We start from the raw sequence: 26,724 nt of genomic DNA, 5'->3' as shown, positions 1-26,724 counted from the left end.
TTGGGAAGCCTGTGTATCATTTTTCTTGTTTCAGTGAACATCAGAACGAACCAATTAATTACAATTAATGAATTTCTAGCACTACAAAGGCCATTCTGGAGAGTGTGCTAGGCTTGCTTGTCTCTGCGCGCTCAATAAACTTGGTGCAGCCGCTTGCGCTGCACAACAGCCGCTCTACTCAGTTGTTTAAGAATAAGAATTTCATATAATTTCTCAATAGAGGGCCAAATTCTGGTCTATTTCTAAAATCACTCACGAGCCGCATCAGAGCAGTCAGTTTGGACACCTCTGGCTATGCAAGCAACACTATTACAGCTTTTTCAAATCCCTAACCCCAAGTATTAAACTTCAATCTGTAACTTGAACGGTACCTCAAATCATGTGGCTTGTTGAGGAAAAGTGTGCCGTTATTGGCAGATGATATAACCGGGTGGAAAAAAGCCATAAAACTTACATGCAAGAAGGGACCTGATATCTAGGGACTAGGGATGGCCACAAGTACTCGGAAGTGACAGCAATGATCGATCATGAAAATGATGATAGATAAAGGAAATGCATGACCTGACTTTTCATTGAACTGTTTTCAACTTAACACAGCCTTTTAAAAACGCGATGGTTATGGCGTCTCCAGTCACACCAACCGCAGTTTGCAGATACACTGTTCAGAAACAGTAGTGTGCACTTACTCAGCTTATTACGGTAACCTGAAGGAAGAACAGAGATGCACGTTCTGTGCATTGTTTCAATGAATATGACAGCGAGTCTTCACATAATGACAAAATATCATGCATTATATTTTGATAATGCCCTCTTTTGTACTTATTGTAACAGGCTACAATACAACAGCCTATAATGAATAGACACTGGAACAAAGAAACGCAATGCAGCAGCAAAAGACGTATAACATATATGTAAATACTGTATATGTACATGTCTATGTGACACCCACCCGAGTACACAAAATGACCAAAATGCCCATCCCAAAATATCTTAAGAGTAAGCAACCACCCAAAACACTCTAGCAACCACCTAGCAATGCTCTTCGATTTGATGGGGATCCCAGTGTTTGTAGGTAGTAATGCATGACAAACCTATGCTAGTGTCCTGCAGCAGAGGGGCAGCAGTGGAGCTCAGGTCCTGCAGCAGTCTGCCCAACTCCAGCAGGGTACACACCAACATGTGCTGACTAGCTGCTACATCTGCAGGGCTCACTCGTGTCTCAACGTTCCCCTCGTGAAGAGCTGCATCTGATAAACACATAGAGAAACACGTGAAGCTATATCAATGTATTAAAACTCATATTCAATATCCTATCATATGTAATAAAGATCATATGTGATCATTTGTCTAACAGTCTCTTACCCACAACCCTCTTCTGTTTGCTGATCATTTGGCAGATCTCCTTGGCGGCTGCGATCTGGGCCTTCTCCCCCAGCAAACTGCCAAGAGTGGCCCGCAGTATGAAGGAGACACAGCAGCGACAGGCGACAGCATCTGCAGGGCACTGTGTCGCCCGCGTGTGCGATACCCACTCCGTGAGAAGAGAAAGAAGAGAGGAGAAGTGTGTCTCCAGCCACGAACCGCCCAGAATGGATACAAACACTACACATGTCTGCTTGGAAGAGAGGACATATGGTATTCAAAAATATTAAACAAGGGCATTAAAATAGATCTGCATAGATATACTGTGAAGTTAGTTCTGAGAAAAGCTCTAGCATAACTTGTTTGCAGATGCCTCATCCATTTTTATGTGTGACTTGAGAGTCCAAATTGTGATAATTAAAAAACAGTATTTAAGGGGCCTGGGTAGCTCAGTGGTAAAATACGCTGGCTACCACCCCTGGAGTTCGCTAGTTCGAATCCCAGGGCGTGCTGAGTGACTCCAGCCAGGCTTCCTATGCAACCAAAATTGGCCCGATTGCTAGGGAGGGTAGAGTCACATGGTGTAACCTCCTCGTGATCACTATAATGTGGTTCGTTCTCGGTGGGGCGAGTGGTGAGTTGAGCGTGAATGCTGGCGTGAAGCCATGTCTCCGTGGCAACGCGCTCAACAAGCCATGTGATAAGATGCGTGGGCTGGCGGTCTCAGACGTGGAGGCAACTGGGATTCGTCCTCTGCCACCCGGATTGAGGCGAATCACTACGTGACCACGAGGACTTAAAAAGCACAATGGGAATTGGGCATTCCAAATTAGGGAGAAAAAAAAAACAGTATATAGGAAAAAGACTTCTACAAAAGAACAACTTTATGAATTTTTGCATGATCACCAAGCAGAATATGAATGAAGCAAATATATTTTCTGTTTTTCCGTCACTTTATAACCTCTACTTGATCTTTTTGTTCACCAAAGAGATAAAGAGATAAACAATCTCATCAAAGGTAAAGGATTTGAGGAGGAAAAGTGACCTGGGTGATGCCCACGCGCACTTCTCTGCTGACTGAGCTGGTGCCTTTCAACATGTCTCCACTGGCCCGCAGAAAGCCGGCTCCCCCCCGCAGGAAACCAGAACTCAGCAGCTCCATCACCTCCTCCAGGGAGTTGCGCTTGGAGCCTGGCCTTGGAGCTGAGACCAGAGATACAGGAACAGGAGAGAAAATGAAGAGAAGCCAGGAAAGAGAGGAGTGGGGTTAAATGATGGAGCAGATTGCAGAGAGGAAGAGGAAAGATGAGAATACAATTGGAAAAATAAAAGAGGTATGCAAGTATGTGGGGGGCATAAAAGAAAAAAAGGGAAGTCACAAACTCCATCGGTAAAGATCAATGTATTATTGTCCGAGAATAGTTCTAACGTTACTGTGTACAATCCACCTACCAATAGCCTGTCTGGGCTCCAATGCGGATGCTAGTAAAGTGCCAAGCAGTTTTGAAATCGTGACTCGGACATCATAGTTCGAGCCCTCGAAGGCTCGGAAACAAAGAGTGGCCACATTCTCCAGCTCTGTGGACCACAGAAAAACAGCCTCTCTCTGCAGCTCCAGAAGACACTACCAAAGATACATACACTTTAAATACATGCAGCAGAGTCTCAAATATCTATCTGAACTATTTATCCTCCTCTTAAAACTGCCAACAGTGATAAGGCTCAAACAGCTATTTCCAATATTATAGACAAGAAAACAAACAATTCATTAACACTACAGCCTAAGGCAGGGTCAGAAATTAAGGAGGGGGCTCATGGCAAAAATGTCATCAAAAGCCCCTAAATTTCAAAATTTGGGTTCCTGTTTTTTTAAGTGTAAAATGGCGAACGGGGCCTGTAAAAAAACACACTATCAAATATTGGTAAAATAAAACATGTTTGTCATACAGACAGAAGATTAGAAACTGAGGGATTTGGATCAATGCTTAGTACCTTTGCAGCAGCACAGCGCACAGCCATGGAGCGATCAGTAAGACAGGTACGGGCAGCTTTATAGATGTCTCTGTGACAGGACACGGCACTCACACCTAAACCCTTCAGAATCTTCTCAATACACAACATGATCTCACAGCGGCCCTGGGACTGGACACATTAACACAGAGTCAACATTACACATTGTAACATTTACTAAAGTTACAATCCTCCGGGCTACATAAAATAATTTCTTTATGTCTTAACAGGCGAATTGTGTTATTTGTAGTTTTTTACTTAGCTGTCTCTGCATATTAAGCTAGGATAGGAGGAGTAGACACACCCTCGTGTTGTAACAAACCTATATGACTTTATTCCGTGAAACACATAAGAAAATGTTAGGCAGAGTCACCATTCACTTTCCTTGAACGGAAAATCGATTATGAGTGAATAGTGACTGAGGCTAACATTGAGCTCATTTAAATAGACACAACAAAGCCATTTATTGTGAGAAAGCTGCTTTGCTCTGTGTTCAAGGCTTTTTCTTACTCTCCTATGCATGCGGCTCGGTCAGTAAGCAGCTTTCTCCACAGCAACGTAATACGAACGGGATACGAGGAAGACTTTGCTATTTTATTCTCTGTTGCTTCGCTTCATTTCCAGATATTCCAGAGTTGTTGCGGTGGTTGTTTTTTTCTTTCTTACTTTTCATTGCGACCTGCAGTGGAATTGCACAGTGATAGTGCGGTTTCCCTCTTACGTCAAACTTCAGGATTCCCTTAAACGAATGTTCCGGGTTCAGTACAAGTTAAGCTCAATCATCAGCATTTGTGGCATAATGTTGATTACCATAAAAATGTATTTTGACTCGTCCCTCCTTTTTTTGGTTCCAGTGAGGCACTAACAATGGAAGTGAATGGGGGCCAATTTTTGAACATTAATATACTCAGTTTCAAAATTATAGCCACAAGACATAAACAATATGCGTGTTAAAATTATTTTAGTGTGATAAAATAATTTACAAACCTTTTCTGTGTAAAGTTATAGCCAATTTTACAACTACATTGCCATGACAATGCAATGTCAACAAACCCTAAAATGACTGTAAAAATGGCAATTTAAACAAATTTACAGCTCAAATAATACATGAGTTTTAGCAGAAGAATGAATGCAAGAGCTTCTTTTTTCCCCCAATTTGGCATGCCCAATTCCCAATGCGCTCTAGGTCCTCGTGATGGCGTAGTGACTCGCCTCAATCTGGGTGGCGGAGGACAAATCTCAGTTGCCTCCGCATCTGAGACCATCAATCCGTGCATCTTATCACGTGGCTTGTCGAGCGCGTTACCGCAGAGATGTAGCGCGTGTGGAGGCTCACGCTATTCTCTGCGGCATCCACACACAACTCACCACATGCCCCACCGAGAGCAAGAACCACATTATAGCGACCACGAGGAGGTTAACCCAACGTGACTCTACCCACCCTAGCAACCTGGCCAATTGGTTGCTTAGGAAGCCTGACTAGAGTCACTCAGCACGCCCTGGATTCGAACTTGCGACTCCAGGTGTGGTTGTCAGCATCTTTAATTGCTGAGCTACCCAGGCCCCCTTAAGGCAAGGGCTTTTATAAAATTATAAGCTTCACATTTCTGTGTTTAAACCCTCCAAAAATTACCACATTCATAAGTGCCTCAGTGTAACACAGATTTTTGCTTTTTTTAAAGAAAAGGTTTTTTTGTGGTAATCAACATTATGCCACAAATGCTGTCGACTGAACCCGAAACATTCATTTAATGTACTTGAGCACATATACGGAAGTGAGGGACAGCAGCTGAATTTAAATTGCAGCTTTAAATTGATGTGTTCTGTATAAATCGTAATGTTTTATAGTGTATATGCTTTTTCCCTTTTCCACTGTACTTCCAGAAATTTTAAATTCTTTCCGCTGTGTTGACTGGTTGATATAATGTATGGTTCTATCCTATGACGTTGGTTATGTGGTCTGTTCCACCCACATGTGCACTCTTCAAAAACCTATAAGAACACCACTTATGCATTTACATGCCCACATAAGCCACGTTCACTGGGAGAAACCAAAATCTTTCTAGCAAATCAGTCCACTGTCGGCCATCTTTGGAATGCTCTCGGGAGGCTATTTCCAGTCATGCCAGTGCAGCTCCTATCTGCTTGAATGGAGGAACACTGAAATCTCAAAAACGGTTGGTCAAGATTACGATTAGAGAACCTATTTCAAATCAGCAATTAAATTTGATAATATTGCTAAAACACGCAATTTTACCATCTTGTATAGCTACTGCGCATGCACGTTAGCGAGTTGATTGGCAGGCGATGTTTGTATTTTAAAGGTGATTGTCGGGACTTCCTTTCTACATCTGCTGACCGTTGGGCACTAGAGCTTCTTGGTTGGGCGTTCCACTTTCTCCCATTCATTTAAATAGAAGTGGCCCATCTCTGCTAAATAGTCTCTGGAGAAACTCAGGTGCGTTAAACCGCATTCTCTTAATCCCTTAAACAGTGCAAGGAAAACGGTGTTCTCTTGTACATGACGTATCAGAACGTTGCTTTCTGCAAAAAGCCTGGAATAAACTGTTTTCTTAAGTGCATGTAAACGTGGTCATTCTGCCTAACATCTCCTTTTGTGATTCAAAGAAGAATGAATGTGAACTATTCCTTGAATATTTTAAAAATTACACACGTCACCTATAAACAAACAGCCATGACACAACAACAGAGGCAAAAACTATCATCCATTTCTTGACTGACATGCACTTAAACGTTTTGTCCAAAATAAAGAAATTTAGTACCAGAATTTCCTGTTATGCATATCTTTAGTCATGTAAAATGTTATGGCCTAAATTTTTTCTAATCAAGGACAATCTCATCTCTGCGTTCAGCTAAACTGCAAATCACAAACAACTAATCTCAACTTACCTCTGCACTCTTCATGGCTTTCAGAAGGTTTGCCACTGTCTCTTTAAATGAGTTGATAAGGAGTCGCCCCAGTTGCTCATACAACATACCCAAACAGGCCACAGCTGCCCTATAGGGAACAATAAGTACCAAATCAAGCTGTCAAGCTGTGGTAGAATCCCATCTGCAGCGCATTTGGTGGGGGTTTGTATGATGAGCATGTAGGATGTAGATTAATGACACATTGCACTCACAGTCGTGAAGGCAGGAAGCTGGGTGAGTCGTCCTTGTTGCGGATGATGTCATTGCAGCGGTCCACAGTGAGGCTGGACGTTAGGGAGTCGCCCATTCTGTACACCAGCGCCAGACAGTGTGCCAGCAGACAGCGTGTCGGGGGGCCTGGAGAACTCGTTAGTACCCTCGTCAGCTGCTCCACTAGCCGCTTCTGGTTCTGTTTCACATCGGCCTGCCTCACAAATAAGACACCGACATATTTAGTTGATTGACAGACAAACATGCTCATGGGTTTGTTGGCGTTTCACCAGCAAGAAACAGATAGACCCATAACCAGTCTATTTCAGACAGAGAGACCACTGGCAGGCAGGCAAACAAATAACCAGAGAGTCTGTTCAAAGCGGCTGCTTGTTTATGTGTGAGAGAGACAGACAGAATGAATCAGCATTTCTTCTCAAACAGAGAGCTTATTGTCAAAGCACTCAACTCACCCGGTCTGTGGTAGGAAGCAGCTTCTTGAGGAAACGCAGCCACTCAAAGACAAATTCGGCCCTCTGGTGCTCCCTCAGCTGACTGCAGGTTTCCTCGTTGAGCAGTAAACTATGAGCCTGCTCCATCCTTGCACCTCGCCTCCCCTTCTCTCCAACTTTTTACCTGAGACCCCAACCAGAGTGACAGCACCAGTCACTGTCTCTTATTAAAACACCTGCCTGACACCTCCATCTACCCTGAAACAAACAAGAAGTGACTTAAACATAAAACACAAGTTTGCCACAAAAGATCCACCAAAAATGTTTGTACCATAGTACTGAAATAGGGAAATGACACAAGTACAATGACTCTAATTACCTGAAGCTGCATTTAGTGATAAGAATGTCACTGCATCATTTCATAACTTCTACATTTCTGCACTAGGTTTGGAGTCTATAAACCACTGCAGAAAAGTCAGTATGTTCATTCCTGTTAAAGAAATAATTCACCCAGAAATGAAAATCCTGTCATCATTTACTCATTTGTGCCATCCCAGATGTGTATGACTTTCTTTCATCTGCTGAACACAAACAAAGATTTTTAAAAGAATATCTCAGCTCTGTACGTTCATACAATGCAAGTGAATGGTGGCCTGAACTTTGAAGCTCCAAAAAGTACATAAAAGCATCATAAAAGTAATCCATCCGACACCAGTGGTTTAATCCATGTCTTCAGAAGCGATATGAAAGGTGTAGGTGAGAAAAAGATCAATATTTAAGTTTATATTTAAGAGACATTCTTCTAAAAATCTTAATTTGTGTTCAGCAAGAAGAAATTCATACACATCTGGGATGACATGAGGGTGAGTAAATGATGAGAGAATTTTCATTTTTTCTGGATGAACTATTTCAAGTGAAAATCAGTTATACGTTTTCATGTCTTAATATATTGGATAAAATATGTTTAAAGATGGAAATACATAAAACTAATATTTCTTGCAGTTTACAGAGCTCAAAATGTACTGAATAACAGGAATGAGCCTGTAAACATAGCACAGTCCAGCTATTAAGGGTTAATAACACATGGCATGGCAACCCCTCTTCAAAAAGTATCTTGTAAACTTATCTGTTGCCATTATAAATAATGCAGTGTGCAGTGCACATTGGACTTGCGCAGTCTTGAGGAAAAAACAAAACAGCAGACCATACTGTTAAGATGACAAGACAAGATCTTAAACAGATCTCATACTCCTTTATATTGGCAAGTGTTATTCCAGAGCTCAAAGTGTTGGATTTTCCTTGTGTGGTCCATAATGAATGAGGCAGCCGGGACAGAGTCCCCTCACACTTTTTTTTCTCTCTCTATCTTTCAGGTTTATATTCTGCATGGCAGTCTGCAAAGAGCAGATTTGGCTTGAATGTGACAGCAGTGAATCAAACCTTAATACCATGATGAATAAGATGATTGTGGCAACATTTGTACTGTATTAACCTGTAGCTTTCTGATAAGTACTCTGTTCGTACACTCGATAAATACATAAACATTTTTCACTATTAAGTCTTCATAGTGTTTTTGATGTCTTGCTGTTGTATATTTATGACTCCTGGCTAAATGAACAGGGCTCCTGGCTAACCCGCTTTACAATAAGTTAACGAAAGAATAGTTATGTTGTAAAAAATTGTTTACTAAATACAAGACACGCCCTAAAATGAATTTGTAGTTGTCAGTAATTTAGCCCGTGTCTTGTTGACATAATGAAACTCTAATGCTAGCAAATGCTAAGCAATTCACTGACGTGCTAGCTAGTGAACTCTTCAAAAGCAAGAATTTAAGTGCTTCATCAAAATGAAAGTGCCATGAGGAAAAGGTGTATTACCTGCTAAATCCATCAACTAAATTTTCGAAGGAATATCCCTGTTCAATTCGACCGTTTGTGTGTTATTCCTCAAAGACATCTGCTCGCGTGAAAGTGCGAGTGAAACTGTAAGCGCAACCACGTTGAAGACAACAGTACCCTGAATGACCGCTAGAGGGAGAAATACAGGACTGCCTTTGTCCAAACCTAGTAAAAGCTGCCTACTTGGGACAGTTTTCCCCCAATTGTACACATTTATGTGTGTATATTTTTTTGAGAAACTCAAGGTGAAAAGGTAAAATAAATTTGGTATTTGTAAGACAAAAAGTGCGCTAGTGTGATGATCAATCTAATTGTTATCAGGCTTTAATTTATAATCTTTTTAAATAGGCTGTCTAATGAAAATAGAACATAAAGGGCTTGATAATCAGTACTACTACTTATTATACTGGAAGAGATTAGGCCTTCAGTTATAGAATCAGTTCCCAGAATATACAAGTGTTAATTGTTAATTTCCTATTACATAGACCTGTACACAATAGACAACTAAAGAACACTAGGAAAATTTTCCAAAAAAGTCTTTCCAATAAAAATAATGGCTGTACATTACAGCTTTAGTGCACAACTAACATATTTATTGATAGCCCAGGCTTTCTGCAAACTACAATTGGGACAAAGATTAAGTTTTAACTGTTTTATTTGTTCATATGTTGTATTTGCTTACATATTTATTTACAACACAATCAAATAAAAGAATTTAAATGTTGCATTTTAGTTTCCGTTTCTTTCACACCACAGTAATTAGTTGGAACATCTGGTCTCTTTTGCATCAAAACTTTATACTAAGTTCATTTCCTTTAATTTGAATCTGATGACATAACATCCAATCAGAATATGAACTCCCAACTCCAACCCCCCCACCCCCAATATCTGCATTTCTGAACAACCAATCTAAAACCATACATTTTACATGTGAAATAAATACATAATTTGAGCTGTTTTGCTTACTCCAGAGAGTAGACATTAATTCTGGAGCCCTGGCTTTTGCCATAATGTGGCTGTCACACAGCACAACCCAGTTAGCACTTAAAAACAACTGGATGCTTGGTTGATGCTAAAATTTTGTAAAAAAAAAAAAAAAAAAAGTGATGACCAATACTGTACTGATGAATCAGTCTCATCATAAGAAAACTAGCTGATTAAGGACGTAAGTTTCAAGTACTAAACAATAATAGTGAAACTCAGCAGTATTCCATAAAGTAATCATCCTCCTCATCACTGTCATCACCTCTCGATGATTGAATTTCCTTTTCTGAGAGCATATTCCAGACAACAAAGTCATCATCTTCAACTGTTGAAAACAAGAGGAAAAGAACGAATAATTAAAAAAAAAAAAAAGCAACAAATAGCAAAAATATACATTTGTAAATCCATTTAGCATTGTTCAACTCTTTGCATACCAACACATCTCTTTATGGTCTTCTTGACTGCTGGAGTTGGTGAAAGCTTGTCCTATACAAGAAAATTATTGCATAATAGGCATATTGGGGGGGAGGGGGGGGACATAACATGTTTCAATAAATAAAACTGAACACTAATTGACTCGTCGCTAAGCCCGCCTTAAAGTGTTTCTGACCAATCCTGTCTTAGCAACTGTCACGTCCGCCATTTCTCTGGCTAGCGTTTTCTTTGTTCCCAATGAGAATCTACAGGAGTGATGTGTGCTTGCATAGTTTTAAGCAGAATTTTATAGAAATTATATTAAAAATACATAAATAAATAAATAAAATTTGATGCTGGGTCAATTGTAATAGTGACATGAGGTAGGTACCTAGAGAGGATATATGCAGTGTTTTTTCTTTCTTTTTTTAAAAATCTTTAAATAAATCTTGAGAAGAGCATGTTATGAATTAAACTCTGCCATTCCCAAATGAACATGTATATCAACAAGGACACCTACACTTGCTCCAAATTAAATTCAAGCTAATAACTAACGTTAATTCGCTTATGTATCGATTCAGGTTTTAGTAAAGGCGAGAATAAATAGAGTTCACAGCATTAAAGTGAGTGTGTTGAGATGTTGTGAGCAGTTCTGTTCACTTACACTTATGTTATCTGGTGTGTAATCACCATCAAATTACTCTTTTCTCATTTCAAGTGAGTGTGATAATCATTTGCCTCGATTCAGATTCAGTCTCCAGTTTTCAATCAAACTGCTGCATAATTTAACAACTTGTTTTACAAAAAACATCAGATAAAAATGCCTTGCAATGTCACTCTTCATTCCAGCCCACATAAGAATATTAGTAGGGTTGTCAACCGATTTCATTTTTTAAATCAAATTAATTACATGACAAGCTGATTAATTAATCTAATTAATCGATATTAATCGTATACATCATTATTTGCTGAGAAAGGCCCCCTAATAAACATAATTCATATAAATAATGCATATCAATTCAACTATTTATAAATATAATATGTAGGGCTCGTAAAAACAGATTCAAGCTTGAATTGCTCGTATGGTAGGAAAATCTGTACTTTTACTACGGAATTACGTACACTTCAGGGGGCATGATTAATTGCGTAATTTTTTATATAATTAATCAAACTAAATTAACACATTAAAAATCGACAGCCCTAAATATAATCCATTCGGTTTATGTAAATATTTTCCAAAAAAAACGCACCTTTCACGGCAATCTCAAATCCCAATTCCAATAGGAAGTTCTGCAAAGCTTGTTAGAGTGAGCAACAGTAGCCAAGAGGGGCGGAGCTTAGCGAAGGGTCAGTTGGAAAATGTTAAAAACAAGTCGAATTTTGGGACTGCCTTTGTTACCATTGATGCAGCCTTTTTGCCCTGTTTCCGTCCCTTTCGTTTATTCTGAAGATGGAAAATGTACTTGTCCATGTTATTCCTTAGGAGAAAAAAAAAAGTTAAACCAATTTATACAAAAGATCCACATTAGACATCTGAAACAAAATTATCATGTAAAAAAAGGCAATAAACCTAACATGGGCACACAGCATCTGCCCACTAAATTTTCCAAAAGCATGAAAAGATTTGATAGTAGTCCAATAAGAATAAAAACATACTTATTAATGGATCCCAGCATTCCTGGGCTGATGTGCAGACACTGAGGGGTCTTCACTGCAGAAAAGATGCTAGAACTCGGTGTCTGGGGGTCCTGAAGTTGGCAGAAATCTTCCTCATCTCCATTTGCAGACATAACTGGCAACTAAAACAGTCAAATGAGACTGTCTTAGGTGAGGGGGTAATTCAGACATGGGGCTTTATCAGGTCTATACAGTTCACAAACGATCCAAGTTAGTTTAGTTGACTCTGAATTAATGAATAAAAAAAGCACCTTGATTTGTTTATTGTGCATTGGTGAGCTGGCAAAGACGTCGTCATGGTCATCTTTGGGCATGTGATCCAAGAAATACCTCATCTGCTGTCTCCTTTTAAGCGTTCCTGCTCTAGCAGTTATTTCAACAACTTCCTTTCCTGTTAACCAAAATATGAGATGAGGCATCGCTTTTCCCTTTTTAGATTGCATGGATTTAGTCACCAGAAAACTTTCACAATCTACAAAGTGTGTCATAACTGTTTGGACTGTACCTGGTTCCTCAGTTGTAATTGGTTTCTTCTGTGGTCTTTTTCTGGGTCTTCTGTTTGTCTTCTGATGGGTATTATACTGTTCCTGACACTCTTCAGCTGAACGGGTGCCAACAAAATAGGCAACATTTCCCCAGTAACCACTCTTGTGCATGGGTAATGAGTTCACAGCCCTGTTCAATGAAACAAAAACCATCAGTACGTTTACATGCATTTTGTGGTGGACTTCAGTCGGACTAAAAAAATAGTTACTCTTTTTAAAATGCCATGTAAATGCTTTAGTCCAACTGAAATCATAACCGTCCGATTTTTGTGAAGTAGAACTAACAAACCTAGATAATGCGATTGTAGCTCGACTTCGTCCAGCATGTATAAACATTAGTCAGAACACAACTGGCCTCACTGTAGTGCGCATGCTCCGAAAGACAGGTGACATGCAACATGTATTTAACATTTTCTTAGCTGATGTCCTTCCTTAAAGGGATAGTTCACCCCAAAATGAAAATTCTCTCATCATTTACTCACCCTCATGCCATCCTAGATGTGTATGACTTTCTTTCTTCTGCAGAACACAAATTAAGATTTTTAGAAGAATAATTCAGCTCTGTAGGTCCATCCAATGCAAGCGAATGGGTACCAAAATTTTGACGCTCCAAAAAGCACATAAAGGCATCATGAATGTAATCCATATGACTCTTAAATACATGTCTTCAGAAGTGATTTGATAAGTGTGGGTGAGAAACAGATCAATATTTATGTTTTTGGTTTTTTTTTTTGCTGGAAATTCTTCTCCCTTCCCAGTAGGGGGCGATATGCATGAAGAATGTGAATCGCCTAAAAGAAGAAAGTGGAAGTTAAAGTGGAGACTGACTGAGCAGGGAGGAGAAAGGTAAAAAAGGACTTAAATATTTATCTGTTTCTTACCAACACCTATCATCTCGCATCTGAAGACATGGATTTAACCGCTGGAGTCTTATGGATTACTTTTATGCTGACATATGTGATTTTTGGAGTTTCCAAATTTTGGCACCCATTCACTTGGACCAAAAGAGCTGAGAAATTCTTCTTTTGGGTTCAGCATATGAAAGGAAGTCATAACACATCTGGGATGGCATGAGGGTGAGTAAATGATGAGAGAATTTAAATTTTTGGGTGAACTATTCCTTTAAAATATTTGATTATGAATTGAGTCATGAATACTTGGAAAGTAGCCTGACTATGCCAAACAATATCTTTCTACATCTCCAACTTGTGTCCTCTAAAATCACCAAAACTCATGAACAAATTTTCTCTTGATCCTTTTTTCCTAATTTGTAAGAAACTAAGAAACTTGAAACCCAAAATTAAAGCAACATTACAACACAATTCATGTAAAAAGGCAAATCTGTATTGGCAACGCTTTCCAAATATGACCTTGACTTGGATTGATTAAAGCTTACTTTTGTAGTTTTTGTAGCTCTTCTTCCATCCATTTTCCATCCAATGCATCTTGTTCATTCACATTGTTGTTTACTTTTTCTAGCTTTTTGCTTCTGGTGCTTGCTTTTCCCTTGTCAGATCTCTTTGATCTTCTGTTATTTGGAACATTATTATGAACACTTTCCTCATCTTCTGACTGCTCATAATGCATGTCCGTTGAGGAAAACAAGTGTCCATTTGTTCTGAGTTCAGATTTACCTGAATCTTTATTTTGCTTTGACTTCTTTAATACGGCCTTCTTGTCTTGCTGTCCTCGTTCTTTATCATCAGAGGGTAAGTCAACAGAATCTCTGACCAAAAAATCATCTGAATATCTCTGTGTGTTCTTTTTTGGTCTACGTGAAACTCTCACTAAATCTTGTTCATTTTGTTCCTTGTGACTGGCAGAATTCTGCGGTACAGAGGCAAGCCTCTCATTTTTATGAGGTTTTGTTAGCTGTTTACGGTCAATGGAGCCTCTTCCTGTATGCCTCTTTGAAGGGTCTGGAGATGCAAAAGAGCTGTTTGTGTCTGTGGAATACTGTACTCTGGAACATATGCGAGAACTTCGTCGTAAGGAACTGTTGTCTGAGTTAACATGTGGCATGGAGAGCAGTTCACCCTGACTTCGTTTTTGGGAGGACTTGCAGTTGCACATTGTCCTCTGATCATTCTCAGAGGACATTGCATGTACAGGTGGGCAATGAACATGCTGGTCAGATGTAGCATTGAACGTATCAGCTTTTGTGTACTTCTCAGTCATTTCTGATCCTGAACATGCAGTGTTTTCCTCTCTAGAACTTGACTGTTGTTTCCTGAGTGAGGTTCTTTGAGGCCGGCTATGTTCAATAGCTTGCTGTTTTGCTGCATGGCCTGAGTTAGAGCGATAGGCCACCACAGGGGAAGCTCTACAAACTCTTGTAGATTTATATGGTGCAGTGGTGCTCTCTGTTGAAGGTGAAATGCTCTGAGATGGGACCCTCCTTTGAGATTTGGAATTCTGCTTGATCTTTCTTCTTGGTAGAGACAATTCATCTTCACTGCTAGATGTGTTGTGCCTCCCTTTTGTAAAAACAAATTAATGTGAAATCTTGCAATAAAAAAAAACTAATGAACTACAAAAGTACAAATAAATGATCAATGTACAAATTTGACCTCTTCCCAGAGTTTCAGGCAGGATTGATTTCTCCTTTGTGATTTGTATTGTTGCCATAGTTACTGGCTTCTTGGGCTGCATAGAAAATTCAATATCAAATTAAATAAATTGCCAACTTTCAACAATATTAAAATATTGTCAATGCCACAAGAGATCAAAGACATTGTTCACACTGCTCAAAAAAATGAGAAGAGTACCGTGGATGCCACTGAGGTAGCGTAGTCTTCATGAATGGTGACATTCATGTTAGAGTCCATAACAATCCTCCCTCCTTTCCAATATTCTAAAAGAGGTTTGATGAGTCGGCCACTGCGTGACACTTTTGCACTGCCCTGTAGCATGCTGTCAGTGGGAGTGATTGGAGCTGTACCACAAAAACCTCAATATATTAGTGTGAATGTCTTTGAGCATGACCAGAGTTTAAACAAAATATTTTAATTGGATTTCCGAACATTACGGATCCTAATAGTTGGCAATAACCAGGTTATAAAGTAAAAGACTGGAGGCCATATTTTGCTAATAGTGCTTCTGTGAAGGCCACCTTTACTGGTGAAATGATGTACTCACATGTTGTAATGACCTGAAGCCTGGGTTGTTTGGACGTTGACTTTTTAGAAGGGTGTTGACTTTTGACTTTAGGAGGTTTCGCACTGTTGTTGTCTTTATGAATTTTCTGGGATCTAAAACAGGAATTGGTAAAAAATAAATTCAAACAATCGTTTAATGAAATGTACAGTTTCTTATTTAATAAACTGATACTGTCTCTTCATAGGTAATTACAGAGTAGAGGCAACATACCCAGCATGATCATTCAAAAACTGACCCAGGTCCTCCTTCCACATTTTTGGAAACCCAAAAAGAAACTTCTTTAAAAACCAGGATGGAAATGCTGTGGAAAGGGTAAATACCACATGGTTAAATAAAGTAAACTACATAAAAGTAATGAGTCCTGATTTAAAAACAAAAAACATTATAATAATTCTCTTACATGGATTGGGATGTTTGGCCATTCTCCCAATGAGGATATATGTTCCGCCGGATGCCGTCTTAAGCACATTACTTGAGATTCTTTCAGTGATGAAACTGCTGTGCCAGGGTATCTTAGTGTCTCTATATATGTAAAACAAATATGTGTAAATCATTTTAGGCCTACATAATATTTGAAATAATGTATAAAATCATACTCTACTGTTGTCCCAAACCCTTATGAATTTCTTTTTTCTGTGTAACACAAAACGAGATGTTAGGCAGAATGTTATCCTCAGTCACTATTCAATTTCATTGCACTTTTTTTTCCGTTACATGGAAAAAAGAAAATCATATGGTTATAGAATAACACGAGCATCATAAATGATGACAATTTAATGTTGTGACTGTGTTATACAACTTACATGGTATCAGTCTTCAACAATTTATGAAGTAGTGCATTTTAGACAGGGTAACAAGCCTTAAATGTGACAAGACTTACAGAAATTTAGAAGTAATTCTTACATGCGAATACCATCAACCACAAGGTCTCTGTTGAGCAGTTTCAAAACCCAGTCTTTTAAATGAATTCCTCGCACCTAAAATTAGATTAGATTCTGAATTATTTGGAAGTGTGAATACAGCAAAAGGGTTAATCCAACAGAAAAATTACAAAAGCCTATAACTTAATTTAACCTATAATATTGCCCATGTTTTGATTTAGAACTGTTTTACTTTTTTTTTTACTTACATTGGTTCCATCATCCAAAGCTGCATCCATTTGTCTAGCTTGTCGTTTAGACTGAAACACAGATGCTCGCTTTCGTGGGATCAAAACACAGGGAGAGAGCTGCAGGAGAGGATCCACTAGCAGATTATGAGGGGGTTGAAGTGGTCCTGGGACCAATTCTGTGCACTCTGACTGACACTCTGATTGGCAAAGGGTATCAGACTCAGGACTACTGAAAACTTCAACTTTTGAGCGCTCTTCCGTGTTGTCTTTTTCTACTGAATCAGTCAAAGTGCTCATCTCACCAAATACAGCACAACCACCTGCAATCACACATTACAGAGAGCTAAGAGCAAAGGGAGAGGATCTTTTGCCTAACTTCTCAGATAAGTACACTTTGTAAAATGTAAGAATTACTAATATCTAAATAAATACTAAATTACTGGCTCTGACAAGAACCCTTAAAGGGACAGTTCATCCAAAAATGAAAATTCTTTCATTATTTACTCACCCTTGTGCCATCCCAGATGTGTATGATTTTCTTTCTTCTGCAGAACAAAAATGAAGATTTTTAGAAGAATATCGCAGCTCTGTTGTCAGCTCTCCATACAATGCAAGTGCATGGAGGCCAGAACTTTGAAGGTCCAAAAAGCAAACAGGGGCAGCATAAAAGTAATTCATACAATTCCAGTTGTTAAATCCATGTTTTCAGAAGCGATATGATAAGTGTGGGTGAGAAACAGATCAATATTTAAGTCCTTTTATTACTATAAATCTCCACTTTCACATTCTTCTTGTCTTGTTTCAGTGATTTGCATTCTTTGTGCATATCACCACCAACTGAGCAGAAAGGAGAATTTATAGTAAAAAAGAATTTAAATATTGATCTGTTTCTCACCCACACCTATCATACAACTTAAAAAAAAACAAAAAAAAAAAACACATGTCATATGGATTACATTTATGCTGCCTCTATGTTCTTTTTGGAGCTTCAGAGTTCTGGCCACTTGCATCGTGAGAACCAACAGAACCGAGATATTCTTCTAAAAAATGTCCCTTGTGTTCAGCAGAAAAAAGCCATACACATCTGGGATGGCTTGAGGGTGAGTAAATAATGAGAGAACTTTCATTTTTGAGTGAACTATCCCTTGAAGTCTTCAATTTTTTTAATTGCTCTTTTATGGAACTGTGAAGGCTTCACATCATGTTATGTAGTTCCCAATTCAATCTTTAAACCATGTTTTTTTTTTTTTTGTCTGCTGTGTACATTTTTTTATATTCTTCAATTTCTCCATGTATTTTTCTGTACTATTCTTTCATGATCATGTTATTTATTTAACAGTAAGTCTTAGTTTGTAATAGGGTGTAATGGTTCAAATTTCTCACGGTTCAGCTTGTATCGCAGTTTTAGGGTCACGGTTTCGGTACGGTATATGCAATGTACAGGAAAAAATATATATATATTACAACCAAATCCAAAGTAAGAATAGTCTATAGGGTAACAAACACTTCAACAGGTTTGACCCGAATAAAAATCATTGTTTTAAAGTAACCATAGTTTAACTATGGTATTTGAAGTAAAAACATAGTAACCATGACTCCAGCCAGGTCTCCTAAGCAACCAAATTGGCCCGGTTGCTAGGGAGGGTAGAGTCAAATGGGGAGAAAAAGGAGAGAAAGAAACAAACAAAAATAAAAAATCAACATGGTTACTGTCATGTTTACAATATATAGTACAATCATGGTTACTATATGGAAACTACAGTATTACTATTGTAAAACCATGGTTAACTGTATCAAAGTCATGATTTCTGCAAAGAAAACCATGGTAATAGCAGTCATGGTTACTATAATATTACTATACTAAAACCATGGTTAATTTTCGCTGGGTCTTTAACTAAAAAACCCTTTTCTCTAATTAATAAATCAACATTTTAACTTAATACCTGCACTATTACGCTACATGCATCAACATCAAATGCATTTCAAACCCTACTGCACATATATTCAATATTCAATAGCTGTACATCACTATAGAAGGAACTTTGCTATTAAAATGGATACGAGGGATGTTGTGACGCGGCTCGAGTGTTTTAATCATACGCGGAAAACAAACATCTTCGTCAGCGGAGTAGGGAAACATATAGTTGGCAATGAACACCCCAATCGCTTTAGTTATTTTTTCATGTCTGTCCGAATTAGCACTGAGCGTCTGCTTAAAAACGAAAGCGAGTGGTGCAGTTTCTGCTCATCTGCGCTATCTTTCCCCGGTGATTTTGACATAATTGATCATATGTCGATGTATTACCAGTTTACAGCACTCGTAATGAGAGATGTCTGCAAACAGTGCCTGTTCTGTAAACGTTTTTTGACCATCGCTGTTGTAATTGACTGCAAAAAGAAAATGTTTCCAGTCAGGTGACCTCAATAACACAGGGGGCTTCTCTATTAGTGGCTCGTTTTCTCCACTTGCCATTTTGAACTACACACAACGCTTGCAGAACAGTGATATCATCAAGTTGACCCACGTGAAAAACTGGCGGAGCGTATCCATCTACTGATCTATTCAGGTGCATTAGCGGAGGCTGTAACTGTTTTTAATTGTGTACTAATTAAATAGTTAATTATTTAAAATGACAATTTTTTATCTGTCTCTGCCTGGATTTCAAGGTAATGGACCCCTCTTGAACCAAGTGCATGTTGTCATGAAAATAGGTATTCAAATGCAGACACACAGATTATTCTAAATAACTGTAATGATTTCATGAGTAATGAAAAGTAAAACAAAACAACTTCTATTTTTGATGTCCATTGAACTGCTGCAATAACTGATAGGTTTCCACTGAAATTCTCACCAGAAAGCACCCTCTCCAACAACACATAAGGCTCTGTGTAAAGAAATGAAAACATGCTGCAGAAACTCTTTTGTGATCACTTTGCCACAAATTGATTGGGTCCCATTCAATACACATGTCCAACAATAGTAATTGCGAGGGTAAAACAATAAACATCGAAATCATACGTCTGTTTCTGTTGACAAGATTAATCTCTGGAAATTGCTTTCGCTTTGCCTTCATCCCAACAAACATCTCCTCTGGTATCTTCTCCAGCAAAACATGTGGTTCTAGATACACAAATAAAACTAAAAATTAATAGAATTTAATTACAGCAATCTGTTTATCATAGGCAAAAAAAAAATCTTAAGTAAAAAAAGAGAGAAAAACTAACCAATAAATGACTCTGTATCATACGTTTCATTTGGCCTGCCAGGCACTTTCTCAAAATTGATGGGATGGTTTTCTTTTGGAAAGTCCATCTCTCCATCCTGTGGATCTCCTCTCGGTGACTGTGGAGGAGAGATGGCTAAAAAATGTGTGTCCTGGTTGGTGTTACTCTTTTGAAAGTACTGAGTCTTGGAACTCGAGGGGACACTGTTACACTTCTCTTGGTTTCTTGCAGACTCTGAGGCTACCTCATTCCCCACAGCATTTTGCCTTTGAACTTTTGCCTTCATTCTTGCAAAAATCTTTGCTGGTGTCTCAGTGGCCCTTTTCAGCATCAGGTCAGCGTTGCCAGGGGCAACCACTGCAGTAGCATTGATGCTGCTGAGTTCACAAGGGATATTTGAGCTGTGTTCTTCAGCACCCTGAGCTGTGGAGTTCAGCACCATGTCTCGGTTTGAAAGTTTTCTGCCTGACCCAGTTACACTGGCTGCCCAAATGTGACCTGTTTTAGGCATTGTTTTGACTGGAGTAATCATGTCACCAGGTTTAGGGACCTGAAGAACAGTGAAATTGTCTTCTAATGGATGATACATTGTTGTGTTCAAAGAAAGCCGGTCCAACTGTTTACAATCCCCCTTATGATCCATGCTCTCTGCAAGTCCTATAACAAGACAGATGTAAGGAATCCAGAACTAATTAGCAGAAGAATTGCAACAGAAATTTGCAGTTTGACACTTCTCTCCAATAAAACTGGTGTTTTAATGAAGAATCAAAATGACAGAATATGTATTGAAATTATGGTAACACTTCACAGTAAGGTTTTATCGGTTAACATTAGTAAATGCATTAGTTAGAGTTAGCATTAGAACTAACAATAAACAATATTTTTATAGCATTTATTAATCTTGGTTAATGTTAATTTATAAAGGCTACAACTGATCGTTTGTAGGTGTAACTTCATAACGCATTAACTAGTTATTAAAAAATACAAATTATGTCAAGTGTATTGACATTATAAAATAAAAAATTGTTGTTTTAGTATAATGTAGTGATGAGAAGTCCGATTCTTTTCCGCGAACCGGTTCTTTCGGACAGTTCGTTTCAATGAACTGGTTCAAAAAACCAATTCACCAGTTAATTTACGTCATCGTAATGACGTCAATATATGTATATTGCTATTACACCGGCGTCGTATAATGTCGTTAACTAATGTCAACAAATACAACCTTATTGTCAAGTTTGACCAAAATTACAGACTTGCTGGCTTTCGCAACATCAGCGAGACAACACTATAAGTAAAGTGAATGTGCAATTTGCACAACCTGGCGTAGAAAAGCAACCTAATATATGAATCACTTACATGATATAAATACTTAAAATCTAGTGACTTCAGAACGTTAGCTGGTGTATAAATTGCTAAAGCTGACACGAAAATAACATCATGCAAACTTATCCATCAACAACCCCGTGTAAAACAATCGATTGCGTATGAGTGAGTGAACGAATGATAAAGTCTAACACAACATATAGGTGAATTGGTGATATATATATATATATATATATATATAAACGACCGGTATAAGAATGAAAACAAGTCCCTCACCATTTTGACCCGTTTGAATTTTCCCGGATAAAGCGCGGCTAACGTCTCTAATCTAGGCTGCGTCACTTCCGTAAATACCGCTACTAGGAAGTGAGTGAGAAGTTCGCATAAAGCAGAAAGTAAAGTGAAGTTGTAAGGATACAAAATGAGGACCGTTCACACGACCGCGTTTTTGTGTCCTTTTGCGCTATTTTACTTTGTTTTTCTAAGTAAACATGTGCTTTGACCGTTGCGCCACCTCTAGCTGTTTTGTTTTCAACGTCTCGCCCAGGGACGTCGCCGTGTCTAGACACCTGCGTCTAGGTTTCTTTAATCGCAAGAACGCGTTTTGTCTGAAGGGCACTTGAACGTGTTTGAATTGTTAAAAACGCGCCTCACAACACGTGCGTTCAGTTGTATTCGTTGGATTGCGTCTAGCTTTCTTTTTCTTGTGTGTTTTTTTTTTTAACCCAAAAACGCGTTCGGACTGAACGGCGGCTCCTTGCGGTTGAAATGCTACAAAATACTAGTGCAATTAACATTACATCGTTTGTTAAATGAGACAATGGCCGTGATTCAGCTCCCGGAGGAGATTTGGATGCACGTGTTTGGCTTTCTCTCCAATCGAGACAAATTGAGTGTTCGTTCAAGCTGCAAATCCTTTAAGAGACTGATCGACCATTGGTCCTTATGGAAAAACAATGTTGTTGTCCTTAAAAAGATCGGAGCGTACAATGCGCATTTCTGGAGAACACTTGGTAAAAGGAAAACGAAGTCCATTGTGATACAGAAGGCAACTGTAAACGAGTTGCAGAAACTTGTAACTTGGCTGCCATGGATCTGTTCAGTTACTCTGGTTCTGTGTTGTGATGCCACTGCCCTGACGAAACTGGGTACTTTAAAAAACCTCAGAAGGCTTGTTATCCGCCAATGTCGCTGCCCGAGACTCGCCAGCTCGCTTTTATCTTTGAAACCGCTGACTCATCTCTGCTTGTGTGAGGTCGAGCGAGCCTCGGTATCGGAGATTAGTGGTGCCATTTCACAACTTGTCAATCTGACCACACTATACTACCACGAAGATAAAAATCCCATCCCTAAAACTGTTCTTCATGGCATGTTGAGGTGTCTGCCTAATTTAAAACACCTTTCCTTAAGAATGGGACCAAAGTATGGGATTCTACCTGATGACTATTTTTGTCTCAGCAAAGAACGCCATAGTCAGGGTGCGTATGAGAAGATTGTACTTCACTTTAATATATTTTATTTTGAGTGGTTTATATTTGGTATTCAAAACTGGTATGTCTAACAACAATATAATCTTGTACCTTAAGGCATTTAGGAAAGTCTTTTCAGCCTCTTTATAATTTAAGTTTGTTTTTTTCTACTCCTGTTCAAGTATTCTCTTGAACTCAATCATCATCACCTGAATGTATTATTTTATTACACAGAAATGGGTGCTGAGGTTGGCCTGACCAGTCTGGAGCTGCTGAACTATGAAGACCCTTGCCTCTCCACTGCTGCCTTTTGTGGGCTATCCTCCTTGACAAAACTGACTGTGCACTATAAAGGGTGGCTTGTAGATCCAAACCTTTGCTGCCTTACAGATTGGCTTCTAGAGCTCCCTTTGCTCTCAGAGCTCAATATTTCTTGTAAGTATGAACATATAAAACAGAATGCCAACTGTCCTTCATTGACAAAACATGTCTATGTGATATATAAGGGCATTTAACACTAATAGAGCATGGGCTTTGCTTTATAATGTCTACCATGCTTGCTTTCTCAATATAGAGCGTTAAAGCAGGAAAGAAATAAAGACCTAACACATTCGCCAATTATTTGATTGTCATAAATCATGTTTCTCGACATTTCCATCTTTTTGTATTTTCTAGTAGGGTACCCACTCAGCGTCTATGCTAAAACAATACCCAGGAGAGTGCAAAGTTTGTCTCTCATGGGAGTGAAGGCTGAGTTGAATGCAGTCCGGATCATGGGGGAGCAGGTGCCAGATCTTCTGCACCTTCACTTGGACTTGTGTTGTCATGACAGCTGTGATATAATAAAAGAAATGCCACAGATTTTCCCCAAGCTGCAGACCCTAAAAGTGAGGTGAGATTAAAATGTTTGCCTCATGCAGAATACCTCAAACTGTGCTGCTTTTCCATAAAATGTAGGTATATGCATTAGGGGGCATACTGCTCTGTGTATGTATTTGGCCAATGGAAGTGGATTAACTTTCCTTTTAATCCACCTGTCTCTTTCAGGCACCAAGATGTTCCAGCGTCGTTGTTTCTTGGGCTTCAGGACCTACCCCGACTTAAGCAGTTAGTGATTTTGGATGCAACTCAAAGTCCTAGTCCTACTGTCCTAAATCTGACTCAAGAGCTTCATGTCCAAACAAACAACAGAATCCATGTGCTTCATTCCTTAGGACCAAAGGACCAAACCACTTGCACTTGTGGTTTTTGACAAGTGTGATTGTTTACACATATGTTGAACAATGTATTTGATGGACCTTTGTATTGGCATGGGAAGTTTTACAGAAAATTGTGCTTTACAGACAGGTTCACTTTAATGTGGTTTGTACACAAGATGAAAATGGGAAGTTATTGCAGGGTTCGTAAAAGGTGCTTAAAGTACTTGAATTTGGCTTTTTCAAATTTAAGTCCTGGAAAACCCTTGAAAATAGCCATTTTTACTAAGAGGTGCTTAAAAAGGTCTTGGATTATAGAAAATCATAAAATACGTTGCTTAATTTAATAAATGAATTTTCAGTCAGCTGTCACGTGGCAACTGTTACTTTTGGCAGCGCTGTTCAGAATGGGCCAATCACAATCAGTTGTTACTGGAAGATTAAAAAAAAAAATTGATACAAGTATAAATCCTTGCAACTATCATTTTTAGTTAAAAAAAAATTACTCTCCAGAGTGAGAAAATATGCATTTCCCTGGTATGCCTGATTCACTCTCTCATATGCAAAGTCTGAGAGGACAAGGAAACGATTTTATTGGTTGGGCCGAAATGGCCCATCCATCCATGGTTTCCGGAAATGTTAGAGATGCTGTATAGCTCGCTGTGGGAAATACCGCTGAGGAGGGATCTCCTCTCTTAGGCGCAAGGCACAATCTGGCATCCCCAGCCCAAGCTGTGGAATCTGCATGTGAGGGCCCTGAATGGAGCGTGCTAAACGCAACAGTCATGAACACCATTTTACAGGCCATAGCACCATCCACGAGACTCCTCTACATGCTAAAATGAAATGTGTTCACTGATTGGTATCTCTCACATGGCAAAGACCCAATAAGCTGCCCCATACATGAAATTCTCATATTTCTTCAAGAGTGATTAGACACAGGACTCACTCCGTCAAAACTCAAAGTGTATGTGGTGACTCTATCTGCGTATCACGCACATGAAGCCGGCGCCACTATAGGCAAGCATGATTTAATCATAAAGTTACTTAAAGGAGCAAGACGATTAAATCCACCTGATGAGTCGCAGGGTAAGACTTGTCCAATTGGTGTTAAAGCACACTCAACTAGAAGCATGGCCTCCTCATGGGCATGAACATATGGTGTGTCATTGCAAGACATGTTTTGCAGCAGGATGCTCTTCTCAGAACACAGCCTACATGTAATATCTCTCTCTCCACAAGTCCTCTCTGTTTCGAGCGCTTGCTATTTCATTGGCCAAATATATGTACTTATGCTCCTCCCTTTAAGGATGAGCTCCAAATCTTTTTACACAACTATACAATAGTTCCTGGCCCAACACGTGGGTCACTCATTGCGGCATACTCATGTCGGTCGCCGTCCCACGAGACTGCGGCGTCATGCGTCCTTACTGGGAGGTTATGTCATGTAGTGCGGCGTGATGGGATTCTGTTCCCCATAAACGCATGGTCAAGTGTACTGAGTCGTAAGGGAACATCTCGATTATGTACATAACCTTGGTTCCCTGAGACGAAGGGAACGAGACACTGTGAACGCTAGCTGCACTACAAGAATCAGAGTTCTTGAGGTACGAGCGATGCGCTCCTTGTTCTCAGTCAGAAATTCTGAGAAAGTGGTGTTTGTGCACCTGCTTTTATAGAGAACAGCTTCGCACCAAAACAGGCGGGGCTCAAACACCATAGCCAATATTAGAATATTTGTGTTATTGTAGAGAGGTTTCAACAAGGCCGTGTAAGAAGGCACTCCCCATATGCATTAATCAACGCAATGTCTTGTTCCCTTCATCTCAGGGAACCGAGGTTACGTACGTAACCGAGACATTAAAGATGCTCATTGAGATATGTTGTACTTGTAATAGGTGGTTTTATAAAAATAAATTAACTGAATTAATCATATTTTTTTATTTAAAATGAACAAAGAATTAGTTTGAATGACATCTCGAGCATAGTCCTTGAAAACATAAAAATGTGCTTGAAAAGTCCTTGAATTTAACTTTGGAGCATCTGTACGAACTCTGTTATTGGAAACAACAGACAGTTTACATTTTATAAGCATAAATATATGAACTTCATTTAAAAATGTTATGTAAAGAGCTTAAGGTGAGAAACATGATTGTGATGCGATGCTAAATCCACATATGAACATTTTATTTTTACTCTTTGTCTATGATTTTCTGTGCCATCATCAGTATTCACTTGATGCAATATTTAAAAAATAAATTCTCTATAATGATAACAGCAAAATGTCATCTTCAGAGGACCAAATCATGTACTTCCCAGCTTTAAAATCCATACACCTCCACTAGGTGGTAGTCTATTTGCACTTGAGTATAATAAATCAATAAATGCATTCAAGCCTCTAAACTCTTAATGCATCTTATTTCTAGTTAATACACAAAAGTGTAATCCTAAAAAGAAAATATAGTATGAATTCACATAAATGCAGGTTATAACTTCGTAAAAGTATATTGAAGATTTACCAGATATATTTATAGAGTAAAATGTCATGACAATAATTTTTTACTGCATTGACAAGCATATTGTACATTGTTAGTTCACACATTTTCAGACATAAAAGATTATAATCATTTTTTAAAGTTCTATAATTCTAGTTAATCAATTGCAATTACCCATTCCAGTTTAGGTGTTTAAAGGGGTATTTTTTATATTTATAAAGGATATCCATCAGGTTTTACTAATCAGGGGCCTGTAAAATTGA

General features: G+C 38.8%; 3 protein-coding genes across 11 annotated transcripts in view; 1 reads left to right on the top strand and 2 right to left on the bottom strand.

The window, feature by feature from the left end:
• Positions 1-8,975, bottom strand: part of heatr5a (HEAT repeat containing 5a) — a 39,388-nt gene extending 30,413 nt beyond the window's left edge. For 5 of the 7 annotated variants that reach the window (XR_007892222.1, XR_007892223.1, XM_051646430.1 and 2 more), the window contains exons 1-9: positions 8,843-8,975; positions 6,987-7,223; positions 6,516-6,727; positions 6,283-6,391; positions 3,355-3,504; positions 2,815-2,986; positions 2,408-2,565; positions 1,363-1,612; positions 1,092-1,247 (exon numbers count right to left, since the gene is read on the bottom strand). Coding sequence is in view for 5 of the 7 variants with exons in the window: in XM_051646430.1 (XP_051502390.1) it covers positions 1,092-1,247; positions 1,363-1,612; positions 2,408-2,565; positions 2,815-2,986; positions 3,355-3,504; positions 6,283-6,391; positions 6,516-6,727; positions 6,987-7,112 (1,333 nt within the window). In the remaining 2 variants the exon portion in view is untranslated. Of the gene's footprint in view, positions 1-1,091; positions 1,248-1,362; positions 1,613-2,407; positions 2,566-2,814; positions 2,987-3,354; positions 3,505-6,282; positions 6,392-6,515; positions 6,728-6,986; positions 7,224-7,344; positions 7,363-8,842 lie in introns of those variants that run through there. The other 2 variants (XM_051646431.1, XM_051646432.1) reach the window with 2 other exon arrangements.
• A 525-nt stretch (positions 8,976-9,500) lies between these two features.
• LOC127411282 (mis18-binding protein 1-like) lies at positions 9,501-21,677 on the bottom strand. Of its 2 annotated transcripts, XM_051646743.1 has the most exons (18): positions 21,578-21,677; positions 19,979-20,635; positions 19,773-19,874; positions 19,606-19,638; positions 16,772-17,073; positions 16,546-16,619; positions 16,043-16,164; positions 15,853-15,943; positions 15,622-15,734; positions 15,252-15,418; positions 15,054-15,129; positions 13,880-14,960; positions 12,444-12,613; positions 12,190-12,329; positions 11,918-12,060; positions 11,661-11,739; positions 10,282-10,333; positions 9,501-10,172 (listed from the first exon to the last, which is right to left on the bottom strand). In XM_051646743.1, exons 2-18 carry the CDS (start codon positions 20,619-20,621, stop codon positions 10,063-10,065), a joined length of 3,498 nt encoding a protein of 1,165 aa, XP_051502703.1. In that variant the 5' UTR covers positions 20,622-20,635; positions 21,578-21,677; the 3' UTR covers positions 9,501-10,062. The 2 variants fall into 2 exon arrangements, with proteins under 2 accessions (XP_051502703.1, XP_051502704.1); XM_051646744.1 differs by lacking the exons at positions 15,054-15,129; positions 15,252-15,418.
• Positions 21,654-26,360, top strand: im:7136021 (uncharacterized). Of its 2 annotated transcripts, none has more exons than XM_051646745.1 (4): positions 21,654-22,779; positions 23,005-23,205; positions 23,446-23,662; positions 23,818-26,360. In XM_051646745.1, the coding sequence occupies exons 1-4, from the start codon at positions 22,122-22,124 to the stop codon at positions 24,020-24,022; spliced, it is 1,281 nt and encodes a 426-aa protein (XP_051502705.1). In that variant the 5' UTR covers positions 21,654-22,121; the 3' UTR covers positions 24,023-26,360. The 2 variants fall into 2 exon arrangements, with proteins under 2 accessions (XP_051502705.1, XP_051502706.1); XM_051646746.1 differs by having other exon boundaries at positions 22,122-22,779; positions 23,449-23,662.
• Positions 26,361-26,724: the final 364 nt, after the last annotated feature.

Source organism: Myxocyprinus asiaticus, chromosome 20 (genome assembly GCF_019703515.2).
Source record: "Myxocyprinus asiaticus isolate MX2 ecotype Aquarium Trade chromosome 20, UBuf_Myxa_2, whole genome shotgun sequence".
Taxonomy (NCBI): Eukaryota; Metazoa; Chordata; class Actinopteri; order Cypriniformes; family Catostomidae; genus Myxocyprinus; species Myxocyprinus asiaticus.
This window is presented reverse-complemented; position numbering and strand designations above follow the sequence as displayed.